This window comes from Akebia trifoliata, chromosome 3, assembly GCF_017979445.1.
Source record: "Akebia trifoliata isolate Shusen 1 chromosome 3, ASM1797944v1, whole genome shotgun sequence".
Classification (NCBI taxonomy): domain Eukaryota; kingdom Viridiplantae; phylum Streptophyta; class Magnoliopsida; order Ranunculales; family Lardizabalaceae; genus Akebia; species Akebia trifoliata.
Window position 1 is genome coordinate 53523633 of NC_141377.1, and position 21180 is coordinate 53544812.

Genomic DNA, 21180 nt, shown 5'->3' on the forward strand with positions numbered 1-21180 from the left:
AAAAGGACTGGTTACAGAGAAATTGAATGTCAGATTGTTGTTCTATCACCCTTGAACTTGCTCACTTTTCTTCCTCTTATTTGATCCACTTGTGTTACGCATAATTACATAACTTGGAGTAATAATCAAAATAGGTGTGGTGATATAAAATCTCCTCAAAAAAACCAGTTCTTTGTACAACTACAATAAACATTTCTTTCATTAAAAAATCTTATGTTCTCTAAATGGTGGGGATTCAAAAAAGTGATGTTTACATGTATATTTTACATTCTGAATTCCGAACTGAACTAACCTAAACAATCCAAGGCTAGCAAACAAACTATCCAATATTCCAATGTTAGCAAAGGGTGTGCCCCCCTGGAGATCTCACCTGTTTATTTAGCTGCTCAAGCCATCACAGATGATCTTCCACTCTAAAAACTTCAACAATCTACAAGGAAGAGATTTAGTGTAGGGACGTGCATCATTTTCCTAATAATCAACAATATAAATTATAAGTCAAATGGACTAAGGATTTAGGCAAGCAAGCAATGATGCAGTTTATAAACTAAGCTATCAGTCATTAGGAAAAAACATCGAAATATTTGAAGTAAGAATGCTTTGCTAGGAAAATAAATTACCGTTTGCAAAGGTGACAACCATCGGAATCTCGTTCATCAATCCTCAGTATGACTAAGTTTTTGCTTTTTCCACTTGTAAGCAGCTTCCCAAATTTTAAGATTCGGGGCCGCAGATTCCTCGGGAAATATATAATCATAATATTCCTCATACCTGCAAAGGTTTCTCAAGGTCAGAATGAACCTTTACATGATAGAAGACAAAACTTAAGCGAAGAACGAACTTGAACATACATAAATATGAGAGCTTATATTTCCACACCACCATCTTTATCACACACTAGGACTAAAAAAATTAAATATGGTGTCTGGGATGCAAAAACCATTCTATTTTTTAACGAACACCTCTTTTCCATAAATATTGTGTCTTTGGCGATATAAGTTCTCATAAATGATAGAAGGTAACATATTTATTGGTTGGAGCCGCCCATTGCACAAGCAGAATGGAAACATGTTAAGTTATATTTCCAGCTTGCATGAGCTCACCAAGCCCAATGCCTCGAAATAGCACTCAAAGTAGCAGTGTGTGTGCAGAGAACCATCGATTTTCTTCGAGTGTAGAACACTCGTATCTCAAGAAAAAGCATCTATGGTTTTTTGCATACTCAAGTACACTCTCATTGCTACTCTTGAGTGTTATTTCAAGTCACTTGAGCATTTTTCTTCCAAATTACAACTGTGCCATGAAAACAAAAGAATAGAGAATGATGAAAAGTTGATGGTATACCCAGTAGGACCATCCTCAGAAACAATCTCCCTCCTCTTTTTGAGCTTCTTTGGTAGCTTATTCTGAACTATGCTGACATCTCCAATGCTACCAAAACTGCTCTCCATATTCAGCCACTCCTCCAAAAGCATAGCTCTTTCCTCCTTTAGTTCAGGTGCAGACGTTCTAAAATAGTTCATAGCATTCTCAAAAACCCCTGGTGAATAAAAAAGAATAAATATTATAATTAGAATTTTTAACTATGGGCTAATTTTCACAAAACTCGAATAAAATGTAATTTTGCTTTACTTCTAGCTCTTTCGAGGCATTGCTTCTTTTGTTCAACAAGAGAGTCCTGATCATTATCTTCCTGCATGTCATCGCCTTCCTCTTCCATTGCAGCAGATGCCTCGAACTTTGCATAACTAATCCAGACCTTCAAGTGCTTTGTCCGATCTAGTAGTCTCTCATAAAGTTGTCTAGTTCTTTCATATTCGCCCTCTGATATCTCAAAATCTATGTATGCCTGTAATCCAACAAATAGATGCCACATTATAATTGTTTTTTATAGCTTTATTTACTAAATATACCGGACCAAATTCTGTTAACACAAATCATGCCAAAAATATGGATATTGGTATGGGAAATGGATACGTGACTCTTCATTCCCCAAAATGAGGCCACTGATAAATGTAGAGGTATACATCAGACAATATTTTGATACAATACTTTACTATTTTAGCTTTTTCATCTAAGTATATAGGACAAACTTATCATTGAAACTTGAAAACAAGTGGAAGAAAATAAGAAGAGGAACCAGCAATCAGCTGTCTCAAAACATTTCATGAATCATGACATGAGAGTCTGAAGCTGAGGTCTACAATACTAGTAACGAATTTCAAATATGCATTGATATTCAATACAACAACAACAACAAAATTTGGTCTCTGAATTGAGATACTTGTAGGTTTCCGATAACAAGGATGACTAGATGACCTAATATAAATGAAGAAATAATATTTGAAATTCTTGACTTCGGACAGTGTTAATTCATTAAATTATGATACCTTGTTAACATAATGAACAACTGAAATTTAAGCACTAAAATAGAATATTCCATCTACACACCTTCCACAACAACTCTGGCATATCCAGTGCAGGTTGGGCTATTGCAAGCTCAAAAATAGCTCTAGCTCTCTCAGTCTCATTCAAAGACCTCTCCAGCTCAGCATACTTGCTCCAGGCATAGCAGTTCTCTGGAGCCCATTCCAAGTACTTCTCATACAAAATTCTACACCGGTTGATATTGCCAAGTTGCAGTTCTATCTCGATATACTTCTTAAATATCTGTCAGTGACAGGCATATATTAAGAAAATGTAAAAACCCATGTCACCTTGGTGAGGAGGTACAGTATGTGTGTGGTAATACCACACACAAACACAACTCCGCACTTGGATCCATCAAAAAAGAATATAACAATACCTTATCTTTGGGGGCCATCCCAATTGCATTGCCAAGGATTTGTCGTGCAGCTTTGAGATTCTTCTGCCTTATTTCAAATTGGGCAGCCATTAGCCAAATCTTTGCAAATGAGAATTTCTTATGTGGAATCAGCTTAAGGCATTCCCTGGCCAAAATAATTGAACAAAACAATGTCATCAACATTTACAGTGCATTATCCAAAACTTTTGGGACAAGAATGAGACAAACTACAAAATTTGAATCAAAGTGACAACCCATCCAAATGAAACATACAAGTAGCTAAGGGAAAAAAGTATGTAGAAGAGAATGAAAAAAGGTTCACAGAAATTCCACCTCAAATCTACTGTATTGTCCTCACATCAATAATCAGTGTTATAAACTGAGAAGGGGCCTGTTACATTTTCTAATTAATTAGTTATCATTTTTGCCCACAGAAGAAACCCCTAGGATTTATATTGTGAAAAGGGGATTCAGAAAACACAAGGTTTGGTCTTTAAGAGGCAGACATAACAATAATATCATAATAGTGTGTGTATGTGTGAGAGAAAGAAAGATGTAAAATGGCCCAAAAGCTTCGAATCAACTTCATATAAGTTCACACCAAAATACTTGGGTAAATAACCCCAAGGTATTGGCCATTGGATACAAATGCTAAGTTTGCTTCACCTTTCTACACTGGAAAGTCATCTTGATCGATGTGCCCTAAGGCCCTAACTCAGTGTGTGGATCTCAAATTCTATCCAATGTATCATTCTTTGCTAGGGAAACGAATGTTGATCAATTTTTGACAAAGGATGACTTGATTTCTAGATGGAATATTTTGTTGATTTATGTTTATTGTCTAAAGAAAATGGGGAGACGTGATCACTTGTTCATGCACTGTAGTGTGAGGGAAGTGTGGAAACCTCCTTTTCACTTTTGGATATGTATTGGATGATGCATAGGAGGAGGAGGAGCGGGGGGCATTTTCTTATCATGGGGACAGATCATTTGGTCGTTACTCCCAGTTGTCATCCCCTGGGGAATTCAGAAAGAAGGAAAGTAAAGGTCTCTCCTTTGAAGATGCTGTATTTAGATGAATTTATGTGTCAATGAGACCAGAGAGGGAGTCAATGCAAAAGTAAAACTGAGGATGGCTGTTTTGGAGTCCAAGGGCATTAGAATAACTAGAACTACGTTAGAATAAATAGAACCAAGGCAGATGTATGTTGAGTGTGTTAGAGAATGTAATCTTAAGGATATTTATGTTGTTACACCCCCTTTTTTGTTTTAGGAGTTGGTAGTGCAACCCAAGTTTCAAATACAAGTTTTGACAGGATAAATGTCACAATCGATGTCTTCGTTTATAAACATACCCTCCTGGCCCAAGGGATCCACAACAGCACGGGCAGGTACCGAAGAGTTTAAAGAGCTGAAGTTAATATTTGAATTGTGTGCGTAATCCTGTTTATTCTCTTCCCTTTTCTGCTGCATGGTGCAGTTCATATTCTGACCAACCCTACTGCCCATGCTTCCAGAGTTCAAGACCTTCAAGTTATCATGCTAAACATTATTAACACCAATCGTGCCAGCTTGGTATCGGGTATCTCCTCTTAAATCCTGCAGAGATGGCGTCACCACGCTAGTGGGGGAAATATCAAGTGAGTTACTCCTGAAAGTTGGGGCCATCGAAGAAGTATTTTCTCACAAGTTATTAGGAGACAAATCAGTATATGATTGAAAGGGTCACTTGGTGGCAAAAGGTTCAATGAAAAGCCAGTCTATGGAACATCACTTTGCCAGCTGTCATTGATCAAGTAAATGAGAAGAAACGCTAGCACTTATCTCAAAAGATTCTGAGTTAAGTAAGAGCACTCTAACAGAAGTTTGATTTCCCAAGCTTCCCTGACTTCATGCCTGTTGTGGGTGTCCTTGTGACAACAATTGGTTGTTCCAAACATTGAGAAGAGAATTGCTTGAGCTACCGATGGCCCCCCCATGTCCGGGAAGGCACAAGCAAGTGGAAAAAAATGTCAGATAATTAATGAGTAGAGAACTCTCCAATGCGAGATACACACTTGCTTTGTTGCAATTGGTCGAGTTCAAATGATGTCGGCATCCATTTTGGTTTCCAGGTGAGAAGACCTGATGCAGCTTCCCAAGATCATTTATGGAGCTGACGGAGTTTTGGGTGCAACCGAGTTGAATCACTCCAGATGATGTGACCCCATGTAAGCTCAAAGCAGCAGGAGTGTTCAATCTACCGAGCATCCCACCCGGTGGAAAAGATGTTAGAGGGATTTGAAAGCTGCCCGGATCCAGTCAAGGCATCAAAATCTCCAAGTCTGTCAAATGAACCCATGCACAAATAGGAGGGATCTTTAGGGGAGCAGCAACCATGTTAACTTGATGGCTCACCACACAGCTGATCCTTTTTGGGTAAAGCCTATATTTCTGAAGATGGCTTGCTGCATTATCTCGAGTAGGCCTCTCTACATTCATCTGGTCCAATTGATTAACGGCCGCAACAAACTTGTAGTGCAGCTCCACAGACCAAACAACCCTAGGCTTCTTCTGGGTTGAGCTGTCCACAATCTCCTGCCCATTTTTATCAAATTCATCATCCTCGTCTTCATCCTGGTATTTCTGTTTCCTGTTGAATTTCCCATTCCGATCAGCATGTCCAGCCGCTCTGGGTCCTTGTTCACCTTCACCCGTTCCTGGATGAGACTTCTCCCGATTACATGTTGCCATATGTTCTTGAGCTCCTCAATTCGAACAGGTTTCAACAAGTAGGCACAAGCGCCACGGGTAATCCCTTTCATCACAAGTTTGGGGTGGTTGTTTTTCTTTGTTTTAGGGTGGTTCTTTATTTTGTTTGGTGTGGAGAGTTCTTGGGATTTCTTCAAAGCTGAAAATCCTTTAAGGATTGCGGGTTTTCTCTGTTTGATTTTCTATTGGGATCTAAAATGACAATCGAAGAAAGAAGAGGGGGGGGGGGGGGGAGAGTATTTGTGAAGATGAACCCAAAGACCAGTTTCCAGTGGGCATGCGAGTTCTATCTGTGGATGATGATCTCACTTACCTACGCGTGTTTGAAACTCTTCTTCGTCGATGCCAGTATAATGTTATTACAACTACTCAAGCCGCTCTAGCTCTAAAGATGTTGAGAGAGAACATAAACAAGTTTGACGTTGTTATTAGTGATGTTCATATGCCTGACATTCTCAAACAGAGTCCAACTTTAGTAATGACACTCATGGAGGGGCATGCCTAGTAAAAGTTGATATTCGGGAAATACCAAAGTGGCAATTTTCATTGCCCAGGTTTAATTATACATAAGGAGAGAGAACCTTAGATGGAAGTCACCCATAAAATTAACACTTCTTAGTTAAAGTAACCGTGTATCGAAGTTGCCAAACCTATTCATCTAGAAAAGTCTATTAGGGGGTAATACAACGGACCTAAGATCAAACACCACCTTCAATCTCCTACCTATAATCAAAATGTACAGGTGTGCTTTTGGAGTGAAATGTCATTGATGCATCCCAATAAAATTCAAAGAATTTTTCATTTAAGTAGGCAATAAGACCTGCTACACTGCATGGTCCTGAAAATTGAGCAATCAAGAAGCAACATGTAAATAAATTGAGCACACAGGGGAAGAATGTTGAGATGGATGAGTGGAAGGCCAAAGAAAGAAAATTAGAAACAGACACATTTTTGGAAGTACAGTAGTAGCCCCAATAGGAGATAAACTAAGAGAGTCAAATGAGATGTTTTGTTCATGCCCAATGAAGGTCAATTACATCTCCAATTAAAAGGAACATACAAATTGAAGGTTCTGAGAGAGTATCAAAAAACCAAAGGAACGTAGATTAAGATAGTGAGAATTGATATTAACAAACTAGCAATAACAGAAGACGAGCTCAATTACATCGACCCTTGCCTTGATTGAATTTGTCTTCGCTGCGGCCTGAATCAATCTAAAAGCTTATTGATTTTATTCATTCTTTCCATAAACTCCGAATTTTAAGTTGACGATCGGAGTTTCTTTAGTAGGTAACCCAATGGTATCGAGTTCAAGGTGAAGAATGGGGATATAAGGATAAGAGCAGCTTATGGGGCAAATCTCAATATATGGATTAAAATTATCCTGCAAATCATGGTGTTCCGTGTTTTTAGAAATTTTCAAGAAGTAAAAGAAAATTCAACGATTTGAAATAAAATCCCAGCTTTAAGGTCATGTATTCAATTTCAACATACCTGTACAGAAATACATTTAAAAAACAGGGTTCACCATTCAAAGGTGCCAATTTGGTAAGCTGGCAAAGTTTGTGAGTAGTGATACCATAAACCTGGACAATGCATATCTTGTACAAGTTCTTCTAAAATGCCTATTTCTTGTATTAGTTTTTAATAACTCAATAGGAAATTGTCTGATAGCCTTATAGACCTCCAAGATCTCCCAACAACAATCTTGAATAATCTGGTTGTCGGTCCTTCCAAATGCCCCAGCATGGAACGAAAGGCAGTTTTTGTCAAAAAATTCACACTAGAAAAGGAACTCTACCAATGTGTCACAGGCGATGGTGACTGCAATGTAGATAAACAACATGGAAACCTCAACATAACCATCCTACAAACAAGCTAAGATAAATAACGTAAGTGGATATCCAAAAGCTATGCATTTGACATAGACAAGATGACAGGCTTCCAAGTGAGGGCTTCGAATTAATGAGTATTTAGGCACCATGAGGACTGAAGGGTATTGGACCAACATACATTTAAGAATTCATCTACTGAAAGAGTCCCCATGATTGAGTTTCACTCGAACAACTGGCTTCTTATGATCATTACAAGCTTATCTAGAATAACATTTTCAGCTTCTTGCTTATTTTCAAGAAATTTCATTCTATATGATAACAACTTCCCGTTTACAAGATGACTCTACGCTTACATTGATCGTATGACTTCATACTTAATGATATCTCATATTTTATTTTTAAAAGTTTTCAAGACATTTTAATGTTTATAAAATGATCATAATCCAATACGGAAAAAGCTTCTTATGTTGTACTATAATCACAAATATTTCTTATACAGTTGTATTTGGTACCTCTCTATAATCTTTTACTGTAGTATTTTATACATCTCTATCACTCAATATAGATCCACACCATGTTCGGTGTATCAAAGATGAGACCCTTACAACTCCTTAAAAGCTTTCACACCGAATGAACAGGAATCTCAAAATGCTAATGGTAACCTCCTATAGAATGTGTTTATTTTCTAAATAAAAATATTCCTCACCTTCCAGATGCCTCAACAAAAGTAAATGGTGTCAAACTCCAGAAGATCATTTCTAGAACTAAGGATCAGTGTTCCAATTTTTTTGAAAACAGAGATGACACTAAATTAGGGAAACATAAAAAAATGTGGAATTGTGAAATGAAATGAGAACCAAACTTCATGTGCAAATTTGCGATGGATGAACAACTAATTAACAGAATCACCATTTTTTTTGGATAGGTAACTAGCAGACAGAATTACCATTGGCTTTACACAAAGAATAAAAGTCCACTAAAATAATACCCCCAAGAAATACTATGACCAGTAGTAAAGATTTTACCTGAAACATCTAATCAAATGAAAAATGTTTCCATAGAAGGGACTTTTGGGCCCTAGACAAACTATAGCTGGGAATTCCAAAGGCAAGCCATGCACTAGGGATTGGTAAAACAAATTGACTGAGAATGCTCTATCCAATGTTGTTAAATAGCATATGCAACCATGTGCGACCAGCACGTGTTGTTTGCATATGCAATTTAACACATCGCATATGTGGTGGCATATGCTGCAAAAAAAAAATCTGACCGTTGGACAATATGCGATTGCATCTTGTAGTATGCCATTGCATATGCTGCAAAAAAAAATTTATGACCGTTGGATAGTATGCCATCGCATTTGCTGCACAAAAAAAAAATATATATATATATATATATATGAGCGTTGGACAGTATGCCATCGCATATTAGTCAGATAGCATATTTTTGGATATGTGATGGTAGCATGTACAATTTTTGTTTTTGAAATAGCATATGCAATCGCATATTCGCATATGCGACCGCATTTGACAACACTGACTCTATCCCAACTTCAAACCCACATATGTCGATCCACGTCTGTAGGATGGATGGGAAAGAGAGAAACTTGGCCAATCCTCAAGCTCCCAATCTCTTCAAGCTTATCCTGAAATTAAAATCCCAACACAACTCAGCCCAGTGGCCTAACGAAATTTCGAATAAGAAACCCCTTCTTTTAAGAAACAAAGTACAAATCTGAAAAAATTACATTTTGAGAGGCAATGTACCACACTAGCGATCCTCCCTACGTCAGACATACTCCCTTTTCGCACCCTAAACGTTACCCTATTATGGAACTCTGGAAGAACTTTGAGGCCATCTTTCCACACTCCATTCTCAAAGGAAGATCGTGCTTCTCCACTTTTCCTCCCAAAATTCCTTATCTTACATTTTTCCTAAATTCCCTGACTACTTATCTTCTATTCTATGAACTTCTTCATCAACACCAATGAAATTTGCATTTTGAGAGGCAATGTACCACACCAATGATCCTCCCTACATCAGACCACACTCACTTTTCACCCCCTGAAAGTTATCCTATGATGAAACTCTGGAAGAACTTTGTCTTTCCTCACTCTATTCCCAAAGGAAGATTGCAGTTCTCCACTTTTCCACCCAAAATTCCTTAGTTTATATTTATATTTTATGAACTATCTTTCATCAACACTAAATCTCCATAAACATTTGCCCAAAAGTGTTGAAATCTAACCCCTCTGTTTTTTGACGAACAGATGAGTTTCAAGTTTACCAAATGCAACCTGCATTTTTCATCCTTATCATTCCATATAGAAAAGCAAATAAATATATATTCAATTGCAATACCACTCCTAAATATTATAAATAGTGATGAGAACTTGGTTGGGATACTTGCCAACGTGTTCTTAATTAAAGTTACTTTTCCCCTTTTAGAAAGGTACATTGTCTTCCATGAGACGAGTGCCTTCCTGCTCTCATTGTTATACGAGAGTCCATACCGCATTACTCTTGTAAACGACCCCCAAAGGTAATCTAAAACAGGAAAATCTTACACTTCTGGAAATTAATTTCCAACCCTAATAAAACATCAAAACAGCACAAAAGAATGTTACAAAAGGACATTTCATATTCTAATTAATCTATATCTGTCCAAACTCCGTATGACCCAAAAAAATATCCTAAAAATCCCAATTAAAATAATCATATGCTTTATCCATAGCATTTTTGTAAACAAAATGACCCATTTTGACCCCAATTTCACTCCCGAATCAAAACATTTATTGGTCATCAACACTCCATTTGATGACCAATAATAAAGACACCTTGTAATGGAACAATCACAACTACGATTACCACTCTAAGCCTAAAATAGCATCTTTGAGATAATTTTGTACAAGGCACAACCAGACTAATCGGTCTCAACTACACAATATCTTCAGCTCCTAACCACTTCGGTATTAAAACAATGAAAGTTCTACTAGAAATTTGAAGGACGCCATAAAGAAGTCATCTTGTCCCACGACTTTGTCACTACTTGTGCCATAGATAGTTTGCAATACTTTATCCTCTTCAAAAGATCTTTCTAGCCAAACTTGCTACTCCAAAGATATACCATAGGAAGTCAGATGATCCATAAATGGATGAACCCCAATGTAAATCCTTATGATATGGGAAGTTCTTGCAGATACCTTTGATTAATTGATGATTAATTACTATAAAGCCAACAAAAAAAAGGACTTTTAATAGAAATAGAGAAGGCGTATCAGAGGATCTATCAAATTTGATTCATCCAATCAATCCACAGCCATGCATCATTACATACGATGAATTGAAACACACACACTACACAATAAGATGAATTGAACTTCTGATAATGCAATCCCAAAAAGATTTATCCCACCAACGCAAGGGGAATGTCCTGAAAGAACCAGAACTGCCTCAAACCTTATGCAATTAAGGGTCATAGTGACCAACAAGAAAGGTATGGAGAATAGGTATGAACCAAGAATAACTTGAAATTGGGATACCAGATATTGTGATCATTCTTAAGTGTGGCATAAAAAATTATTTTTGATACAATGCATCAAAAAGTCAAACCAAGATGGAGATTATTAGTAACTCTTCTTGAAAGACTATTTACTTATTCTTCCTCATTGACAATCCAACTTCGTTACAGTGGAACTCACACAAAATCGTAACTTAATAAAAAGGACTCGAAGAACTTTATCATAGAGATAGCCAATTGGACCAAAGAAACCTATGAAGATTTTTGAGTGCTTAGTAGCTAGAAAAATAGACCTTGTGAAGAGGAGTGGGAAGATTTGCTCTAGTAGCAGGCATAGTTACCAAGTCGGAGTTTGGGAATAAGTCAGTAAATCAGGAAAAAATCAAGTTAGAGTTAGGACTGTGCAATTGTTCCTAGTTGGTGGTATTCTAATATTATGTCATTCAATCCCATATTAAACTACAATAATCGATCACCAAATCCTATATTGATTTCATCCATGTATCCACAACAAGTAAGCAAATGTTCACACCATAGTTAAGGTTTAATTTGTTCAACATAGAAAAAAGATAAGAATCATAGGTCTGAGTTAGGATTTATCAATTGGTCACAACAACAAAAAAAACAATGCCATCCTCATTTATATCACTATTATCTTACATTTTATTGGTAAAATAGTCACCATCATCTTCATCAAGGTAATATTCTCCAACTAGAGCATCAATGTCATATTTCATTTCTTCTTATTTAATCACAAATAACGTGATTTAATCATGAAGTTCGTAAAAGTCACGTCTTATTGAAAAGATGCAATCAAATCGTGATTAAAACAGTGAAGGAAAAAAGTCAAGATTTAATCATGACTTTTTCAATAAGCCGGAGACTTTGGTGAATACAGTAGCAGGTACTCATGTCTCTTCACTAGCACTAAACATCAGACAAGTCATATCGGTTATGAATGCACATATGCACTCATATATAAATGATAAGCGAATGTAGATAATGACTAAGGAAATTCCAAAACATGGTAACCACCACAATTAGAAAGTCTATGAGATAATCCAATATGTATATTTATTGAAAGCACAAAAACTACCTGTACACCTCTCTTGTTCGCTCCATGTCTCCAGCATCAAGCTCTTCATACAAAGCATAATAAATCCTACGTAGACAGGGAAAAAAACTATTTAAATCCACTCATTAAAAACCACAACAGATTCTACGAAAAAACCCATAATACCATCTATGTAACTACAAGCTCAACATCAATAGAACACTTACCATAAGTAAATGTACCGTTGCCAATAGCGTTTCTCCTCAGCCGGAGGTACATTGGCTATAGCTCTCTCATAAACTTCCCTAATCATTTCCTTCCTTCCAACACTTTCTTCCAAACGAATGTAATCAAACCACGAATCATAATTAAGAGGATTCTTCCTAACCTCATCTCCATACTGAAGCCTCCTCTTCCCAACAATTGCATCCTCTATCCCTTCCCTATCCCCATGTTGCTTCTCGAACTCAACAAACTTCTTATACAACTCTTCCGCTCGCCCCTTAGGAATGTGATCAAGTGCAAACTTATAGATACACCTCACGCGTTCTGTCTCCTTACACATTTGCTCAAACTCCGCAAACGCAACAAACAACTGCTCGGCCTCCTCATCATCCGCTAATTTCTCGATAGCTCTCTCATAACAGTTCCTAGCCCTAGCTACCTCTCCATTCTTCATTTCGAATTTCGCAAAGCGAATCCACACCCCGACCTTTGGGTGACATTGCAGTAACCTCTCGTAAATCGCCCTCGCACGTTCAATTTCATTGTACCGAAGCTCAAACTTTATGTAAGAAACCCAACCTTGTTGATCTGGCATCCAATTCATCCATCGCTCGAAGACCTGTCGAGCACCTGCAACATTACCAAGAATCTCCTCCATGTGAACATATTTATACCAAAGCTGATCGACACGAGGAAGTAGAGTCACGGCTCGATCCCAAACGTTCCTGGCATGATTAATAAACTTGTTCTTCATCTCAACTTCAGCATATTTCAACCACAAAGTATGATCTCTGTAATTGACCTCGAGTGCTCGTTCCCAAACCGATCGAGCTCGGGCGAAATCCTTCTGAGATTCTTCCCACTTGGCGTACTTGATCCAGACACTGATGTTCCATCGAACTCTACGAATTTGATCTTCGAATTCTTTGCGTTTGCGGATTCGATAGTCGGCGAGTTCTGTTGGATCTGTGATTTTCTGCTTCGGTGGTCTGATCTCTGCTTCTTGGCGTTCTCGAGCTTCTCTGAGGATTTGTTCTGCTGTGATTTGGATTGGTGCAGGGGTTTTGTTCTTCACTCTTGTTGGTCGAGGAAGCTTCACCTCTGTATCTTTCTTTGTTAGGTAACCTAACGATGGGTCCGAATCTTTTGAGTCTCTCTTTGAAGACGCCATGGCTGTTACTCTCAGGAGCTCACACACAATTTTTCTTCTTCGAAGCGAGTGCTCGGATTTTTGAGAAAATGGTTCCTCTTTGTTCTCAAATAAGCTCAAAACTCGTCCAAGAGACCAATTCTCTCCTCACCTTGGAGTGATCGATGTTTCTCTTTATGGTATCCTCCATTGTTTATATGAACTTTTAGCCAAGAAACCCTAAACCTGACATTCCCAGTGAAGATTTTGAAGAAAACTAAAATCCCTTTCAAAGAAATATTTAGGAGATCGAGTTGTCTCGGACGAGTCAACTCGTCTCACTTAACTCGATTTGCACTTATTTATTCGTAAATATTCATATGAAAATAATTATACTTATTTTGGTGTGTTGTCTCACTGATAAATTACCAGCGATGACTTCGTTCCCACGTCTTGTCTTCGAATCCCCTGCCACCAACTTGTGTGACACTTAAACGGGTTTGAGTTCGTCCCCTTAAAACTCGTATGGGATTGATCATGTGGGACCCTAAGGGAGATTAGTTTGTCACACTTGATAATGTTGATGAGATATTCCCTCGGTTAAAATATATATATATATATATATATAGGATGGCGTTATTACGACACACCATTTGTCTTATATGGGTAAAAATATTTGGAATGGGCTGATTTTTTGTGATGATGATCTCTGTGATGAGGGGATCATCTTGGCAAAAAATCAGCCCATTCCAAAACTTCTAATCCCATCAAAATGGATTTACAAAAATTGAACAGTCTAAAATTTTTCAACTTGTAAATATAGGGCTAGAAGTATCATAATAGCTGATTTTTGGCAAGGATAATCTCCTCACCATAGAGATCATCCTCACAAAAAATCAGCCCATTCCAAACATTCTTACCCATATAAGACAAAACGGTGTGTCGCAATGTGAGTCGTAATAGGGGTCGTAAGAACCCGACCCATATATATATATATATATATATATGGAAATGTTCAGCACCCTAAGTTTTACCACACACTTTAACAAACGTTTTTTGTCCTACATGGGTTAGAAGTTTTGGAATGAGCTGATTTTTGGTGAGGATGATCTCTATGATTAGAAGATCATCCTCCCCAAAAATCAGCCCATTCCGAAATGTTTAGCCCCATGTTTACACGTTGAAAAATCGTGGACCGTCAATTTTTTTGTAAATCAATTTTGATGGGGTTAGAAGTTTTGGAATGAACTGATTTTTGGTGAGGATGATCCCCTCACCATAGAGATCATCCTCACCAAAAATCAGCTCATTCTGAAACTTCTAACCCATGTAGACAAAACGCGTTTGTTAAAGTGTGTGGTAAAACTTAGGGTGCCGAACGGGACCCATATATATATATATATATATATATATATATATATATATATATATATATATATATAGGGTCCCTATCCGTGGCCAACAGTTTGGCAAACATTTTGGCAAACACTTTTTCAAAACATGGTTAGAGGTCTTGGAATGGGCTGATTTTTGGTGAGGATGATCTCTACGGTGAGGAGATCATCCTCGCCAAAAATCAGCTCATTCCAAAACTTCTAGCCCCATTTTACAAGTTGAAAAATCGTGAACCGTCCATTTTTTGTAAACCATTTTTGATGAGGTTAGAAGTTTTGGAATGAGCTGATTTTTGGTGAGGATGATCTCCTCACCGTAGAGATCATCCTCACCAAAAATCAGCCCATTCCAGACCTCTAACCCATGTTTTGAAAAATGTGTTTGCCAAAATGTTTTGCCAAACTGTTGGCCATGGATCGCTACCCATATATATATATGTGGGTCTCTTTTAGCAACAAACATTTTGGCAGAACATTTTTCAAAACATGGTTAGAGGTTTTGGAATGGACTGATTTTTTGTGAGGATGATCTCCTCACCGTAGACATCATCCTCACCAAAAATTAGCTCATTCTAAGACCTCTAACCCATGTTTTGAAAAATGTTTTGTCAAAATGTTTGTTGCTGGACATTGCCCTATATATATATATATATATATTATAGGGTCACGTTCAAGGGCCAACTTTTTGACAAAACATTTTTCAAAACATGAGTTAGAAGTTTTGGAATGGACTGATTTTTGGTGAGGATGATCTCTACGGTGAGGAGATCATCATCACCAAAACTTCTAACCCATGTTTACAAGTTTAAAAATCGTGAACCATCCATTTTTTGTAAATTATTTCTGATGGGGTTAAAAGTTTTGGAATGGGCTGATTTTTGGTGATGATGATCTCCTCACCGTAGAGATCATCCTCACCAAAAATCAGCCCATTCCAAAACTTCTAACTTATGTTTTGAAAAATGTTTTGCCAAAAAGTTGGCCCTTAAACGCCACCCATATATATATATATCAAACGTATTGTACTTCAATGTTACCTGCAATCTCATTGGTAATTTATTAATAAGATCGCTAAATAATATACTGGAATTGGAATTTTTTCATAAATTGTGCACATTTATAAAAATTTCTGAAGAAAATAATTGAATAGTTGAAAATAATAATAAAAAATTGGGATACCAATAGTGGATGTCTCTTTTTTTTTTTTTTTCTAGATTTGATATGAGCTTAATCATAACTGTAAACAACTATTGTAATTATTTGAATGAGTGTTGTAATGTTTTGTATTGTTGAGACTATAATTTAAATCAAACCTTTATAATGTTTTAGAAGTATGTTTTAATCTTTAATTGGGGTGTGTGGAAATAATTAAAAAAATTGGGGTGACAATAGCATTTCTCTAAAATTAGAGAATTGAGAATTAAATTAGAAGATATACTTAAATCAATCAATTAAATTAATATATAAATAATAAGAAAGCATGTGCATTACGCGTGTCCCTCTTACTCAAAAGTCTTTTAATGATCCAAAGATTTATATCATAGTCGTGCTGGAGTAACATCAAAATTGACATTGTTTCACACGTTTGTGTGCACAAAATTATAGATGCTTCTCACTCGTAGCTCAATGAAAAGAATCTATGATTCTGTACACATCCGCATCAGTAATGTGTGAAACGACGTCATTTTCAATGTATTAGGTATAGTTGATGCATACTATTGCTCTGATGTGTAATGATCACACATTTCTGCCTATATGTGGTTGTAGTTGGTATTTTAGATCTTTTGTGCAAAGTAGTTGGCTAACTATTTTGTATAGATGTAAAAATTATTGTGTGTGCCTGTTCTAACACATGGAAGAAAACACTTTATCGAGAAGATATGCATTAGCATTGGATGCATACAGGTACGTTGTGAAGGTGATTACAACGCAGAGAACGTATTCACAAGTTATTGTGGTGGAAAATTCTGCTTGAGATATAGAGTGGCGGACTATTAATTGCAATTGAGAAGTTACAAAAAGGCCGTGAGACATTTCTTTCACGATTTTGTGGTTTTTAACATTTTCATCTTTTAATTTTTTAGTGTAAAAGATAAAGGCATTTTGGTACTTACAAGATGGTGCTTATGTAAACTCAATGCCATTCTTAAAAGTCATTTATTGCACAAGAAGCAAAATACCATTGAAAATCTCTACATATACAAAAGTATAAGAGTCGTGATAATCTAACATCCCTATACGCTGATCTACAGCTTTGTGATGAGAGCGTAGGGGGGGCGTATGTCAGAGGGGGCATCAGAAAATCATTATTCAAAGTATAATCCTACAAATATTAAATTGTTCTAATATTTTTGTACTAAAAGATAAAAATATATTTTGAGGGCATTTTTGAAAATCCGAAGTCGTGGATATTTCTAACATCTCAAGCCTTGGGATATTGGACATTAGCATCCCCCATGTTTATATATATATATATATGCATTACACAGGTTGTCTGTGCCTACGACATGGGCATCCTCTTTGGGATTAAGGAGGGTAAAAAAGAAAAAATAATAAAATTAGAAAAGTATTATTAAAAAACCTTTAGGGTTAAGGAAGTAGGAGAGAATAAATGATAAAATCGGAGAGGTATTGTTAAAAAAATGGAAGAGAAGATGAAATACAATAAAGTTGGAGGGGTAATATTGAAAATTGGTAGAATAAGAAAGAGAATAAAGATAGAAGTATTTATTAGGAGTGCACATTGGATTGGGTAAATCCGAGAACCGAACCAATCCGAAGTCTTTTGGATTGGATTGGTTCAGATTGAGCATGGTTTTGTTCGGATGCGGATTGTATATAAAAAAATCCGATTGATTTGGTTCAATTCCGGATTAGGGGTATAATAGAATCGAACCAATCCGAGAACCAAACTAATCCGAAGTATCTATTATAATATAATTACCTCAAAGTCTTCAACTTCATCTCCTCTATTTTTTTCTAATTAAAATTCATAAAAAAAAAAAATGTAGACAAATCTCTCTCTCAACTCTTAAATGGATCAATCTATTTATGGAAAAACTTTTTCAAAGAGTTTGATTCCTTATTTTTTTATGAGAACCTTTATGTCGTATTTGTTAGATGAAATATGCTATATGAACCTAGACTTGGATTCGTTAATCTACCATTTATGGATTAATTTCCTCATTAATCCATCCAAAATACCAATTTTAATATTGTAACTTTTTTTTAATCTCATTGAGCTTCCTCTAATTTTTAATTTATACAGATTTCAGTCAAAATTTAATCATAAAATCATTTTCATTTTAAAAATAGGTATTATTTATGATATGATCCAAAGGGTTTCTCTTTTGAAAAAAAAATACTAGTTTTTCTATATGAGATCCAAGAACCGATCCAAGTCAATTCGAACCAATGTTGATTTGGTTCTATAGGGTAATTGGATCGGTTCAGTTTTTAAATTGTAGAACCGATTATGTTTGGTTTTGTTCCAATTTTGTCAAAATCCGAACCAATCTTCCATGTGCACCCCTAATATTTATACACTAAAGAAAATTGTATGTATATTTAGTAAAAGACCTTTTGTATTATAAGAGGGACAACTTTATAGTTAGGACTAAAGTGATGCTTTTTTTTAATTTTCTTTTAGATTGGTGTAGTTTTCTTATGGGTTAGATTACATTGCAATGGTATTATAAAAAATATTAGTTAAGGCCTAGATGTGCAAGGCACATGTAGATCATTGGTGTCGTGTTTTAAAAATGGCCTCATTTTTTTAAAAACGGTGGCATACCCTTTGATTGTGGTCTTCACGTATAGACTAACGGGAAAAGAAGAACAAAAAAAGACTTAAAAACCCTTAATTTAATACCCCATCATCTCACCCTTTCGGAGATGATGATGGTGACAACAACAATGATGAAGAGAGGATGAGGGCATTAACATCATTTTATAGTAGTCTATAAGAGAATATCAAAGTCAATGGAGCATTACCATCAATCTCGAAATATAAGGAAACAGTAATGATGATGATGATGATAACGATAACAAAGATAATGACGATGAGGAACCAATAAAAAAAAAAGGATGACAAGGGGATTGACGTAGAGGCCGTTGGTGCCATATGTCTTTAAGTTGGGGAAAATTACTTAAAGAACCCTCACGAAATGATTTATTTCTAAATGGTTTATAAGTTTTCAACTGTAACTTTTCAACTGTAACTTGGTAGGACATTTGGTAAAATATATATATATTCCTAAATGGTCCATGAACCTCATTCCCTCCATTATCAACGTGTGAAGTGTCGAAATTATCCTTTCCTTAGTTTTTGATGATATGAAGCCTTAGAAGTCCATCTAAGAGATCAATATTGCTCTCATTCCCTTAATTTCTCCTTCCTAATTGTCTATACGACAAAATCAACACGAGAGTTGAGTTTTTAGCACTCTTTTTTTACTTGTTCTATATGAAAATAATAGGTCTAGGATAAACCCCAAGTAAATAGATGGTTTGTATAGAGTTTACGATTCATCAATTTCGTTTTTGTTTGTCGTTTTGTTGAAAAATTATGTTATAACCAAAATTGTAAAATCGAGTAACAATGAGTTACAACGTCGAGTTTAATTTTTATTACTATCAAACTCGGTACTAAATAATATAATGAATTCGATTGTAATTAAATTACAATTGAGCCCAGTACTAATTAATATTAAGACCGTCGAACTCAACAATATTTGTCTTTAAGAATAATTCTTGTTTTTTTAATGCAACATGACCATTAACATCATGGTTCCATCACATGCTTCAATGAATTCTTTGTACACCATTCAATGGTCACATCCACTCTAACTTTTTAATGACATGACAATTCACCTCAGTTGTTTCGATTACTTTAGTGAATACTGAATGGTTACATTTGCATACCTATTTGAAGACATGACAATTCACAGCACTCCATTTGAATGTCGAAGGGTCACATTCATATTAGTTGATAGCCTATATATACTATTGGAATACAATATTTTGGATCCCACCTCTCAACTCATAATTATTTTATTCTCTACAATAATCTCATTATCGTTGACGTTTGGTGGAAAATCTTTAGTTGCTATTAGCAGTGATGAATTGGATTAGAAACAGAGCTAATGAATAATTACGATAGTCAGTCTGATGAATACTCACGAAACACATGTTACGGCACGAGTAACTTAGACGAAGCAATTGGTTAAATAATACACTACCCTCATTTGATAAAAAATAAAAATAAAAATAAAAATACACCAACTAGTTGATTAAAGACTTTTTTAGTGAAAGAAATAAACAGTGGCATTGGTTGGTTAGTGAAGTTAAATGTCTTGAGATAGAGATTGATGAAATGGAGGAAATTATCTGACAGAAAACAAAGATGTACTTGACTAATATATCATCTACATTTGATCAAGCTCTTGAACACAATGAAGAGGGAAATATAAGAATGTGTTTTCGTGTCACATGACAAATTTAATGACTTTTCAAAATTTACTGAAGAAGAACGAGAAAAATTTATCAATGATAATAACCTTGGTTCATTATACAATATACCTGATGAAAGTGACTATTAAATTATGTTTTATTCTCTAAGTTTTTTTTTTTTTTCTTTGATATAATTTTTTTTCTATGTCATGTAAAAGTTATGCTTCCAATAAAGTAAAAAAAGTAGGAAAATAAATTACCCAAGGCAAGTTTAATTATAGACAAGATTTGAGGATTTTTAAAATAAAAAAATTGTTTTGTTTAGTAAATTACAATCGAGTTCAATATTATTAGTATAGTATTCGACAGTATTGTCAAATAGTATTTTGTGCATGTTGTTCGGAGTATCATTTACATCAAGTTTATAATATATAGTAGTACCAAGTTTGAGTTCAATTTTTATTACCGTTGAGTTCACAACTGTAATTAGTATCGAGTTCGATGGTAATTTAATTACCGTCGAATTCATAATAGTAATTCTGTCGAATTCGATGGTAATATAAATTAAACTCGACGTTGTAAAAATTGAATCACTCATTTTCTCCGACAAGAAAACGACAGGAAAATAAAAGAAGAAATCAACATAAAAATGACAAAATTAATCTCTACTTTCATTTTCGAATCTAATGAGTCATAAAGATTAGATTTTTATTGAAAAAAAACCGATTAAAAAACTCAACAAAATCCTAAATCACATATACCCTCCACAAAAATTGGTATATCTTCTTTAGTTTTTTAAGAAATTGATCCGTCCTCCTCCATGGCCCATCCCGCTTCAAAATTTCGAAGGAATCCTCTCATTCGAATTACACGTGATATTTCTTGGAGGTATTCTAATATTGACAAAAATGTAAGGGTGTAAAATAAATATAAAATGCCACGCGTCTTATAACTAGGAGGGTTTGTTCAAAGAGTGCGCCACGTGTGTAATCTGAGAAACATACACGCGTCAGGT

The 21180-nt window shown here is 35.7% G+C and overlaps 1 protein-coding gene and 1 pseudogene across 2 annotated transcripts; both read right to left on the bottom strand.

Moving 5' to 3' along the window:
- Nucleotides 1–168: 168 nt before the first annotated feature.
- On the bottom strand, nt 169–13586 carry LOC147407961 (crooked neck protein, putative / cell cycle protein). 2 transcript variants are annotated; one of them, XM_086436762.1, is made up of 8 exons: nt 12194–13586; nt 12009–12074; nt 2807–2951; nt 2452–2670; nt 1633–1849; nt 1345–1540; nt 621–771; nt 169–430 (listed from the first exon to the last, which is right to left on the bottom strand). In XM_086436762.1, exons 1-7 carry the CDS (start codon nt 13360–13362, stop codon nt 657–659), a joined length of 2127 nt encoding a protein of 708 aa, XP_086292888.1. In that variant the 5' UTR covers nt 13363–13586; the 3' UTR covers nt 169–430; nt 621–656. The 2 variants fall into 2 exon arrangements, with proteins under 2 accessions (XP_086292888.1, XP_086292887.1); XM_086436761.1 differs by having other exon boundaries at nt 169–471.
- Nucleotides 2963–12002, bottom strand: LOC147407962 (two-component response regulator ORR23-like; annotated as a pseudogene).
- Nucleotides 13587–21180: the final 7594 nt, after the last annotated feature.

Coding starts and splice junctions, on each gene's coding strand:
- LOC147407961 (XM_086436762.1), bottom strand. CDS start 13,362: ATGGCGTCTTCAAAGAGAGACTCAAAAGATTCGGACCCATCGTTAGGT. Junction 2,671..2,806: donor GGATGGCCCCCAAAGATAAG/GTATTGTTATAT, acceptor TGTCACTGACAG/ATATTTAAGAAGTATATCGA. Junction 1,541..1,632: donor ATGCCTCGAAAGAGCTAGAA/GTAAAGCAAAAT, acceptor TTTATTCACCAG/GGGTTTTTGAGAATGCTATG.